Genomic DNA, 12,885 nt, shown 5'->3' on the forward strand with positions numbered 1-12,885 from the left:
AAAAAAAATGTCTGAAAGGTGGGACGATACCCCAAACTTTGTTGCCAGATCGGTTAGTTGGGAAGCTTTTAGTAGACCATACTACCGGTTCTGTTAGTTCTTTGGGTTACATGCTTTTGGGTTGAGATTCTTCTACTCAACTTTTGATCTATATACTGTAACTCATTTCTATATCTATTATGCTTGCTGACCTTTAGCAAAAAACTCCTAGTCAAGACGTTATTCCGTTCGCATACGGATAACTAAAGCCTCCTTTTATAGCCGTTATTCTGTCTGTATACAGATAACGAGAATCCCTTATACAGCCGTTGCTCTGCCCGAAGTCTGAATAACGAAACCCATCTCATATATTCCTTATTCTGTCCGACAAGAGAGAGGCAAACCGATGTCCGTCTCCATCTGAGCCGTGGGACATTACATATTTCGTATTTGGTACATTTTCATTTATTTCTTGTATTTCTCGACAGATATCTGTCTCTTTCCTTCTTATTATTTTTTGAATAATGTAGACAATTAAAGTAACTCGCTTTAGTGTATATAGTAAATGATTTTTCTTTCTTTGTCATGATTAGTGCATCATAACTTAGCTTTGCATGTTGATATAGGGTATATCATTAAGGGAGAATATTCGAAAACAAGCATCTGGTAGAAGGACTGGTTTATCCGGGCGAGATGGGTGCCTAACACCTTCCCACTCTCGTAACCTGACTACTTACCCGGAATCTTTGACCAGACCATATGGAATCACGTACCCCTTTTCGCTAATCCCGGATGGGGCTACACCCATTGGATCCTAGGCCCTAATCCTAGGTTGCGACTCCATTTCTTTATAAAGTATGATCCCAATCCCCATGATGATATGTCGAAACGATATGCCGTTATTCGTCGAAGTCAATCCTTGTCGCCATAAGGCTGAGGAACCCTCGTCCCGAGGACCATGATACTTACAGTTGGCTTAGCTTCAAGCTTAGTTGGTCAATTTCTATCTACTCTGTTGATCCAGGCATGGTTTTGACAATCCTAAATACATGGGAGGGTATTTGATTTAATTAGGTCTTGAAATTTGATATGTGGCGAATCCAACCATAGATCTATCTATCATGGGATCAGAGGTGCAAGGAGGATCAGAGTTGCCACATCCTTGCACCATGTGGCTACATAGCTTTCCAACAAAATCAAGCCAGCAAAACATAATCAAGCAAAATACAAACTAGCAGAGAGCTTATGATAACATTGATTGAGAACAAGAGAACCTAAAAACTAATTTACTTGCAGCTGGGTTTGCACTTTGCACGAAGAGCACGTACAGATAAGTTGACAGAAGTGAATAAGCAGCAACTTTCTTCCCGGGCCTGGTCCATTTAGATTTATGGCCTCATTCTTAGGCCCAAACAAGACTAGATTGGATTCACATTACCCATTTGACCAGAAAGCCCAACCAGCTTTCAACCACAGTTTACAACTTTAAATCATATACAGTTAAACTTTCTCAACAAGAAACAATTGGCTAATGAGACAATTGAGTAGGTCAAAGCAGCTCTCACATTACCCATTTTTGCTGGAACTTTGTTTCCTCGGTTGTAAAATTAGTTTATCACCAAAAAAAAAAACCTCTAATATGTCAACTATTTGTGTTCATCATTACTTTGACTTTTCAACTTGAATTACAAGCGACAACCCAAAGTTGACTTTTGAATAATTTCTTAAAACCATATCATACCATATTAGAACTATATGAGCAATAATAGATAGAACCATTCAAATATTTTTTTTAAGGGAAAAAGAACGTTGTCCGCTCGTGTGGCCTCTGCACTAGTGTGGGGTCAATGAGGATATACACAAAGGTATCCACCAGGAGAGATTTTTTATTTAGGGAAAAAGATCTCTATCCGGGAGTGTGGTCTACATCAACACTTCCCTGAGTCTATCTCTTTACTCCACATATGAAAAGACATTTCTATCCCTTTCTTTTGAGGAGGAGAAATATAAACATATGGTAGGCCACACTCCCAGACAAAAAACTACTCCCCTTTAATTTATTTGTACTTAAAAAAAAACAAACATGAAGTAATACTGGAGACTTAGTTGAATTGGAAGAAAGTCCTTTTAATTAGTTCCTATTGGAAAAGGAATTGATGGGTGATGGGTGTTGATGGATGACCATTTTAGTCATTTACAACCATTAAAATCCAACCTCTAGGGATGCATAGAATTATATTACACTGCAAAAGGTTATTTCTGTCTTTTTCTTTTCATGGATCATTGTCATGACTTTTGAATGTATATTCTTAGAGAAGTCAAAAGTCAGAAGTATGGTACCTAAAAAAAAATATATTAATAGCAGCAGACTGGTTTTGAACTTTGACCTTTTTTTTTTATCCATTTTTGGGTAAGCGAAAAATGGTTTTGAACTTTGACTTTTTTTTTTATCCATTTTTGGGTAAGCAAAAAATGGTTTTGAACTTTGACCCATTGAAGATCTGTTTATTTTTTTTCATGGCATTCACACGAATAAACAGATATCATGCATCAAGAATGCCATAAATAATGAGTTAAAATAGATTTCATCATAAATCAGGCCATGAACTAATTAAAAATAGGGTTGGCGTTCTCTATCAGGATCATGGCCTTTGTGCGTGTAGGGATCAATGAGAGCATGCATATTTGCATCATGGGGTTGGGGATGTCATTTCGCCCCCCTCTGTTTCTGTATAATAGTTAGAAACAAAGAGAATAAAGTAATAAAGCCACCCGATTGCACAACGCACGCTGTCTCTATGCTCAAACATAGAAACGTGTGTAATGTCTATCGCACCCCTTGAAAAGATGAAAATGACTAGGGACAATAGTCATTTCGCACACCCCTATATTTGGGTACAAGGGTAGAGTGCATTGCACCACAGGGTGGCTTTCTCTTTCCCTTTCCTTTAATTAATCATATAGAATTTGATCATATTTATAATGTGAGAGTTAACAGGTTACTATTTTATTACAACTAGCAGTTATGTGACTATGTTCTGGTGGGTGGGAATTGTTTTTTTTTTTTATTTATGTTTCTCTTTGACCTTTGAAGTCGGAGTATCGTCATATTATGTCATTTTTTTCTTTAATTTTTTTATTTTATATTATTTTTGGAATATTTTTTGGGTGAGCATTCTCTGCGGTCTTACATGCGCATAGGGTCAATGAGAGGACACACTAGAGCATCATGGGGGTGGGATTTCTATCTTTCATTGGGGGCAAGACAATCATTTCGCTTCCTACTGTGTCTAGACATGGGCAGTATACTCTCTTGTCAAAAAACTTTTCTCCTTTATTTATTTATTTTTTATCAAAGTAGGGAAAGATGTATCTATGTGGTTTTATTTTGTGAAAAATCTTGTTGTTAGTTGTAATCTTATTTTTTTCCCTTCTGAGTACACCACTTTTTTTGTTTCAATTAGGGAAACTCTTGTCATTTCACATAAAAAAAAATTACATCAATTGATTTCTAATTTTCGAAAAACTCTTTTATCTCTATATTAAAAGAAGATTACGACTTTTTAGTTTACCACTTTGGCAAAAACAAGTTTCCTTTTAATTTGATAGCAACAGTTGAGTTTTGTTAATTGTGACTATATAAGAACCAAAATTAATGTTTAAATAGACGAATGGAGATGATCAGTCTTTGGTGACTTGTTGATCCTAATTAGTCAGTCAGGATTGGAACCCAAATCCTCTATGGTACATTAACGCATTTAGCACACATCGGACGATCAAGAGCACCCAGGCACATAACCCAACATACAGGCATTGCATGAGCCATTGCACCCAATTGCTCTAGCCGTTTAATATGCGCCGGACACCCTGCCTCGCCACAGAGGAGCATCATCCTCTAGATTGGAGAAACATTGAAGAGGGGTGACTCTCAAAATAGGCTAGCATTTGTTTTTAATTTTATTTTATAAATTTAATCTAATCGTCAAACAAATAAGCTTCAAACGACTCTTTGAAGTTTGAAGTGCTCCGACAGTGAACCGCCCCCTATACCTCGTGAAATCATTGACATTTATATTCACGTTTTTTTTTTCAAATTTAAAAATAATAATATATAATCTCAGCTATAAATATATATTAAATGCAAGTATATTTGCAAGAGTTGCTATCTCATATGGTCCCCATGATTAAACAAGGAATTCATAACTGTCTTTTCATTTCAATCTTAGGGTCCACATTCAATCTCTTTTGTAATTCATAACTGTCCTTTCATTTCATTTCAATTTTAGGGTCCCCACTCAATCTCTTCTGTAAACTGGATCTTCCCCTTTCCTTTGTGTACCCTTAAAAAAAAAAAAAAATGTTTCATCATTTTAATTTATATTTTTCACATTCATTGTCCTTGTGAGCATATTCCATTTTAATTTTTCAGTCAACGAGTGAAATGGTAGAGTAATAGATTCTGGATCCGCAGAGCATTTTTTGATTCTAAGATGAAAAAAATAAAATAAAATAAGGGTAAGCATTTCTCACGCCAGCCAGGTAAGAAGGAATTTGCACGCCACACCAATTAGTGTTTGCAAAAAAATATCATCTATATAGGGTCACACAATCAAAATAAATGAAATAAAATTATGGGAGAAAGAACGCTACCTGGTCGCATGCGGTGAGCGCCTCCTACGCCCAAACAGAGGGTCACATTGGTACTGTTGAGAAAAAAAATCCACATATATATGGGAAAAAGAACTCTAAAAGGCAACATGGCTGGCTCATATTCCAAGTAGCCAGGCTTGAAACCGTGGATTGGGTTAATTAAATATTGACCCTTGATATGATTAAGGGGAAAAAAACTAATTGTATTAAAGTTGTATTTCAAATCGTATTCATTCCGTATTCACGAACACTTGGTGTAGCTGAGTCGCACCACCGATCACTCTCCTTAAGATCGTAGCCGCCCCTTACTGGTTCTCACAAATCGACCTCCAAGATGAAACAGTCCCTTAAACATTTTAGCACTCATTGCACTCAGTTACTGGGCCACGTTGGGACACACTCAACTACTCAAGTTGTGCTCATTCAATCTCAACCGCTTAACCCTTGAATGAATCAACCATATCAAGTAGGAGAACTTGAAATACGAACAAAATCACGAACACTTGGTGTGGCTGAGTCGTACCACCTGTCACTCTTCTTCAGATCGTAGCCGGCCCCTACTGGTTTTCACAAATAAACCTCCAAGATGAAACAGTCCTTTAAACCTTATGGTACTCGTTGCAATCACCTACTAGGCCACGTTGGGACACACTCAACTACTCAAGTTGTGCTCATTCTACTAAAGGAGTGGAATAATAAGAACTCTCATCAAAATAGTAAACAATAGGCCAAAATCAAAGAGAAAAACAAAGAGTATTAGAATCATACTATTTAAAGTGTCCAGGACGTCTTCTATTTATAGAGGAGAGATGTCCTTTAGAAACACCTACCCAAAGGAGTCCAAAAGATGTGTCTCTCAACAAATCTAACATTGAAAAATATCTATCTGACAACGGGAAAGGAAAATCAGATAGATGTTTAGTTTGGAGCACAAAGAACTTCATGCACAATTACAAGGCCTCGCCTCGCCATGACCAGGCCCGGCTCAGCTTGTTGTGTGCATACGTGAAAACAAACCTCGAAACCCGTAGAGACAAGAAAGCATACTGAGTTTTCCTTTCAAGGAACTCTACTCTGATCGTTTCAATTATACAATATATACTTCACTATATATACTGTCTTCTATAAATAGCGTGGGTTCAATGGTCTAAACCATGTGGAAGACAGAAACAAAACAAAAAATATATATATATATCAAAAGGTTTCGTATACAACCGTGCATGGTGCATGACTGTGTCTGCAACTATTGGATGCAGATGAAGGATGAAGATGAAGGATCGTGTACTATACACAATCATGCCCATCCAATGGTTGAAAACATGACTGTGCTTCAACTTCGCTCATGGTGCGAGTACAAGTCTTACAAGTAATAATTTTCTATTTTTTCATGTTCATGTATTTCTCTGTTGGAGGAATTATAAATATAAAAGTCATATGCAATTCAATCATCTAATTCTTGTTAGACCCGCCTCTTTGTAAGCTTTTCTTTTGAAAAGTCGTATTATTTCATACGATTTCAAGAGGTCAAGGTACGTAGGAGATGGTTCTTCATTTGGGGGTATTTGAAATCCAAACTTGAAAGGTGGACCAAATGGGTCATTTCTTTGCACACACAATATAAAATATGACCCAATGAGATTTTCCTTTCTTTGATTTGATAAGTAAAAGTTTTTGGCCAAAAGCTGGTTTAAGTGTGGAGACAAATCTGATCCTGGTCTAATCCTATCGTCACCTATACATGTAATATTACCACTAATATGTTTAAAAAACAAAAAGATCATCTTCAATGTTGGATTTAGTCCAATTAAGTATAATTAAGTATAGAATAAGAATATATATATATATATATATATATATATATATATATATATCATAGAGAGAGGGGTATATTTAGAACTCGATACCTTCTTTTAATTGCCTTTTGTCTGATTCCCAAATTTCTTTAAAGTAATATGTTTTAAAAAAAAAGATCATCTTCAATGTTGGATTTAGTCCAATTAAGTATATTTAAGTATAGAATAAGAATATATATATATATATATATATATATATAATAGAGAGAGGGATATATTTAGAATTTGATACCTTCTTTTAATTGCCTTTTATCTTATTTCCAAATTTTTTTAAAGTATGGGTATAGAAGGGTTTTCAAAAATAAATTAAAAGTGACATATCATTATGTCATTATCAAAAGTTGTCATTGTCATGCATACTTTTTAGTATACATGTAATATGACACTATTAACCTCGTTAGAAAAATATTATGTATAATATTAAAAGGACAAAAAAGTTAATTTACAAAATTTTTTTTTTTTTGGCAACCAGTTAAGTTACAAATTTTTTGGAAATTTGGTCACAGTTTTATTGCAAATTTTAAATGACAATTTTACCCGCATTATAAGCACATGTTCATTAAAGTGTTTAAGATGAAGTTGTTGAAATCGATTTCTTCCAAATTAGGTGAAATAGCTCCTCAGCTATTTTAGGATTTCTATGAAAATTGGTTTTAATTTCACAAAAATAAGGTGCAAAAATCATACAAAACACATTCTGAAATTGAAATCATCCCTTGAAATAATTCTCAAAATCATACCAAAGAGAGCTCGAATTCACTTCATTAAGGGCGTGTTTAGTTGAAGGTGTCGGACGAGTCAGATTCTGATTTTGGATCTGCTTCATACGAATCTGGTTCATGTGGATTCATAGCTGGAAAAAAAAAAAAACTGTTTGGTTACCACTTCGAATCTGTCAGTTGGATTCATCATAAATCTATATGAAAACCTGTTTAGTTACCCTGAGTCAGTCAGTTGGATTCTATTTGACTTTTCTCTAAAAAAACTGTTTTAACCTTGTTTTGGAATGTGTGTTTTTTATACAGTATATGCATACATTTAATATGACTTTATAAAAAAAAAAAAAGATAATCAAAAAATTGGATTAAAATTTTCAAAAGAAATAGTCTTTCCTAATTTTTCATGTATCCATATTAATTTCAAAATTAGTACTAAGTGGTGTTATAGAAAATGCAGATTTTAGCAATCGAAGGAGTTCTAGAAAATACATATTTTAGCCTCAGAGAAGGGAGATTGAGAAATGTGATGAACTCTTTCCACAGATGAGAAGCTCAAGAATAAGAAAGAAAACAAAAGAAGTGAAGAAGCATATCAGAATGAATTTGGAGAAGAATTCGTAGTCGGTAACAATGGACACAAATGAACACTCACAGTTGCTCCGCTCTTCTTGTTTTTCAAACCCAAATCTGTGATGTGTTTTCCCTGATTTCAAGCCTCTACTCGGCGCATGAGAAACTAGGGTTTCAATCAGAGAGAGAGAGAGAGAGAGAGGGGAGCAGAGGATAGTTGCAAGTGAAGACGAGTGGAGGTTGAAGGAGATCTGTCTTCCTCGCTCAACTGCGAACTCGGGTTTTCAAAAAATTTGGTCTTGAAATCCACCTTTAAATACCAAGGTGGTTTTAAGTGCATTCTTTGGTGAATGTGCCCTTGGGCTAAATTCTATTGGATTCTCAATATAGCTTTAAATATAGAATCACGTGGATCTACGGATTCGAACACGAAACCGTGTTCCGAGAAACCAAATAGGGAAAAAAAAGAAAAAAGAATCCAGATTCGACGGGATCTGATTCATCCGACACCTTCAACCAAACATGCACTAAGAGTCTCAAGTTAGAATCAAAATCAACCGTCTAAACCAAATTAAACTGAAACGAACCAAATTTGTTCGATTTTGGTTCCAAAATCTAAATCTTTTCTCGGTTCAATTCGATTTCAATGTTAAAATCGTCGGTTCAAAACGAATAAGGAACCGAACAATTCTATTACCTTCTTTGTTGAAAAATATGTAAAAAGTTGGCCCAAATGCCTAAATTAGGGCCCAAATGGAATATAGAACCAAACCAAAATCTAATAGGGCCGGTTTGATCTTGTTTTGAAAAACAAGGTATTATTCGGTTTTGATTTCCGCATGTTGTATCTTAAAGCAAACTGATTAACACCCTTACACTTTATGAACTTCTCAAACTTATTTTTTACATCTACAATAACATGTGGAGATGTCAAATTAATCCGAACTTTCATCATAGTTAAATTATAATTTGAATAACATATTTACCAAATTTAGGTTCCTGCTGAATTACCACAAGGTAGTAATTAAGTTTGCATTTATCGAACCAAGAAAGAAAAGTGTTGGCTTTTCAACACTTTTCCCACTAACGAAGTAGTTCTTTCCTTATGTATTTTAATGTGATTAAATTATTATTTTTTTGGTTGAATTATATTTAAATGCATTATCACTTACTTAAGGACATATGTCAATTTATCTTAAATCAGTTTATGAAATTACCGCCCAATCCCCTGTCATAAATCTCATCCATGTTGATGCCCCTACATGTGCTCTCATTAGCCATCGCACTGGTGCAGGGTCAGGTGAACAGATAATTGCTATCTCTTACCCTTATCATTATTATAAAAGGAGAGAAGAGTAACTAATTTAAGTACGACAACAACAACAACAACAACAACAACAACAACAAACTCAGCCTTGTCTCAACTAAATAAGTTCGACAACATAAATCATAGCAAAGATGAACCACATAAAAAGAAAAACACACACTTCATCAACAAATTAACCAAAATCCACTTAAATGGATTCGGCTACACCTAAACAGTAACTAATTTCAGTGAGAAATTAACCACAAAACATAGTTGCACATTCACATATTTTTGCCTCTTTGCTAAAACTTTATATGCATGTGAATAAACAGATCATTGGGATTTACCTATATAAAATTTCAGCCTATTCCACTTGTCATGTGAACCTAGGTGGATAATGTTTTCGTGAATGGTTTCAGATTGGGTATCGGTCACCAGTAAAATTGATGCAGTATCGAAACAACTTGGCCATATCAGACAGACTTTTTACTTATCTTTAAATCTCTTTAAAAATGAATTTTTTGATCATTTTACCCCTTACCCGTATTATGTCATGGATACAGTACTGATACAATATCAGGATCTATCTTTTTTCAAAATCGATAGGTATCATCTAATATGAACAATACGATACCAGTACCTCAAACCGTGAGATCGGTTACTAAGAATAAAAGGTTAAATGGTCGCGTGAGAGGTCCCCCACCCCCCCCCCAAAAGGTATCCCCGCCCCCCAAAGTATGTGATAGTGTGAACACGTGGGAATGCTACTGGCCAGGAATATTAAAAGAAGTACACAAACAAAAAAGACTGCAAGCTCCCCATGAGAGGCATGAGCCACGAGCCATGAGGAGAGAAAGAGAGAGAGAGAGAGGTAAAACTGTAAAAGGCAGCCCAAAACTATATTAGTTAAAAGAGTTTTAATCTCCCGCCAACCGCGCCGTCGATGTCCAACCGAGAAATGCGCCTAATAAACCAGATGGGATGAGGAGGGTACCGTCTCTCAACAGCTTTTCCGCTAAACCCTAAAATTTCAACACCGCAGCCTCCACTCCACCATTTGTCAATGGTCAGAATCGCTGGCTCTTTCCTATAAAAGTGCATCCCAAAACTCTCTCTCTCAACTCTCTCATCTTCCCTTTCGCCTCTCTCCTCTCTCTCCTCTTCCTCTCTATAATTCCTTCATTTAATAAAATCCCTTTCATAACTCCTATCTCTCTCTCTCATCAAATTAGCCCAAAACTATAACAAACCCTTCTCTCCTTCCTTGATTCCCACCATTTGTGACCACTTGATTTGCAAACTCATCTCTCTTTTTTCTATTTATGTACTTTTAATCTCTCTCGATCCCCTTACCTTCACCAACCCACACACCCCCTCTTCTTTTCATCTTCTATCCCTTTCTTCTTCTTCTTCTTCTTCTTCTTCTCCATCAAGTAATTTCATCTTCTTCAATCAACCCTTTCAATACAATGAGCCCAGGACCATTCCGTGATGATCATCAACAATCAAGGAAAGAAATCACAGGTCCACGCCCATCTCCTCTCAAGATCAACAAAGATTCTCATCCAATTCACAAATCATCTTCTTCATCAATGTCTTCAGCTCCTCCTCCTTCCTTCAATGGTATCGCCACCGCAACCATGAAGCAGCAACAGCATCAACAACCCAATCAACAACAACAACAACAACAACAACAACGCCATCATCCAGTTATCATCTACACCCATTCTCCCAAAATCATCCATACACATGCTCGTGATTTCATGGCTTTGGTTCAGAAACTCACCGGTCTTTCTCGCTCTGACGATGACCGCGCCGCCGCCGCGGTACAACCTCAATCACAAGAAGAGAATGGAGAATCTTCTTCATCAGAAGTTGGTTATAATAATAATAACAATAACAAGAAGAAGCCTTCTGTTGCTACTGCTGTTGTTCACGAAGACAATGAATCATCTTCAGTTGTGACAGATGAGAATTATGGAGGAGGAGGTGGAGGAGGAGAAATTCAGGTGACCTCATCTTCCGTTTCACCATTGGTTTTCGAGCCACCGCCGAATCCTTTCTTCTCGGATATACCACTATTTACACCGAATTCGGCAGATTTCTTTTGCTCGCCGCGGCGATTTTATAGATATCCTGATTCAGTATTCACGCCTTCCAACATGGGGAGTTCGATTTCACCATCATTCCTCGAAGTTATGAAAGGATTCCCAGGATATTAATCAGGTTCATCAGAAGATTTTATTCTAGCTAGTGATCAGAGTTTCCGAATACATGGATAATTTTCACACTTGTTGTTCATAAATGGATCAAACTTTTTTTTTTTAATTTTCTAATTATTGTCAGTTTTTTTTTTTATTTTATTTAACCCCTTCAATTTTTGGAGATGGATCAGCTCAGATAATAAAAATAAAAAAAAGGCATCAAATGCGAATTTTTACTTGATCAATTTAATTCATTTTATTTCCTCTTTAAGGTTGGAATTATATACATTTTGTTTATCTTTACATGGTGTAAATCATTTATTATTATGTCATTTATGTGTTCTTGGGACCTTTTTTGGAGGATCAAGCAATATGCATGGGAAACTAAGACTGTGTTGTCGATTTCGCATTCTGATAAATACTATTAGTTTTATCATTCGAGAATACAAAATTAAAATGCATTACTAGAATGCATACCAAACACTGCATAAATGTTTGAACTCATTAAATATATACTCGTAAAAATGTGTGTGTGTGTGAGAGAGAGAGAGAGAGAGATTATATTAATAGGTTGAGTAGAATTTGCATCAACTTGCCTAACAACAATTTCCTTGTCCTTAATTTTTTTTCTTCTTAGTTGGATTGCCTATCAAGATTGAAAATAGGGATTATAATAAGCAAGTTGTAGATTTGTCAATCATTTGGAAAATAGATCTCATGAAAATTGATAACATTTCATAGTCCTTTTTTTCTTCCTAGTTGGATTGACTATCAAGATTGAAAATAGTTATTATAATAAGCAAGCTTGGGATTTGTCAACCATTTTGAAAATAGATCTAATGAAATTTGAAATAAGAACCATTGAAACTTAAGCACTAACTTGAAGAAAAATCCTTGTCTTGTTGACGGGAGTGTATCTCGCTCTTTTGAATAGATTAGTTTTTTACCAAAAGAAAAAAAACTTCAAAAAAAAATCAACTACAGGGTATGAGAAAGGTACTAAGATGCAATGTGGTAACAACATTAGGGAACCAACCACCTGCTAGTTTGAAAGAGAAACTACCAATCAATGGCAATAACTATATTATGTTAGCCTTGATTTATTAAGCCACTTTATGAAATTTTCCTTTGCATATTACATGTTGGATTTCAAGTTCCTGTTAAAGGAACTTTCTGCTGGGATCCTGTGAGGTTTTAAAACAATTGAGCATTTAATTAAGTTGAAGTCTATATATTACTTGTTTATTGAGAAAAACAGTCCAAATGACTCATGAGAGTGAGCAAATCTAAAGAAACAAACCCAAAATTGGTAAAATAGAGTCCTATGGGCTTGCCAAGAATTCATTTTCTTTTCCTTACTCCTTTTTTGTGTTTTTTGGATTTATCTCAGATCCAATTATTAAGATTAAAATATGGAATTATAATAAGCAGGCTTTTAGATTGTCCAATATTGAAACTATCCTACATTTTTTTGTTCTGTTTTTTTTTTTTTTTTTTTTCCTACCTTAACCTGAATATAATTCAACAACAACCCAAGCAATGCAATTTTCTCACAGTATATTGTGGAAATCTTAAGCACTAATTTTGAAGACAAATTCAATACA

General features: G+C 35.3%; 1 protein-coding gene across 1 annotated transcript; it reads left to right on the forward strand.

The window, feature by feature from the left end:
• The first annotated feature begins 10,540 nt into the window (after positions 1–10,540).
• On the forward strand, positions 10,541–11,411 carry LOC122663905 (VQ motif-containing protein 20). The gene has a single exon (XM_043859570.1). It carries the CDS (start codon positions 10,547–10,549, stop codon positions 11,297–11,299), a length of 753 nt encoding a protein of 250 aa, XP_043715505.1. The 5' UTR covers positions 10,541–10,546; the 3' UTR covers positions 11,300–11,411.
• Positions 11,412–12,885: the final 1,474 nt, after the last annotated feature.

This window comes from Telopea speciosissima, chromosome 6 (assembly GCF_018873765.1).
Source record: "Telopea speciosissima isolate NSW1024214 ecotype Mountain lineage chromosome 6, Tspe_v1, whole genome shotgun sequence".
In the NCBI taxonomy this organism is placed as follows: Eukaryota; Viridiplantae; Streptophyta; class Magnoliopsida; order Proteales; family Proteaceae; genus Telopea; species Telopea speciosissima.

Coding starts and splice junctions, on each gene's coding strand:
- LOC122663905 (XM_043859570.1), top strand. CDS start 10,547: ATGAGCCCAGGACCATTCCGTGATGATCATCAACAATCAAGGAAAGAA.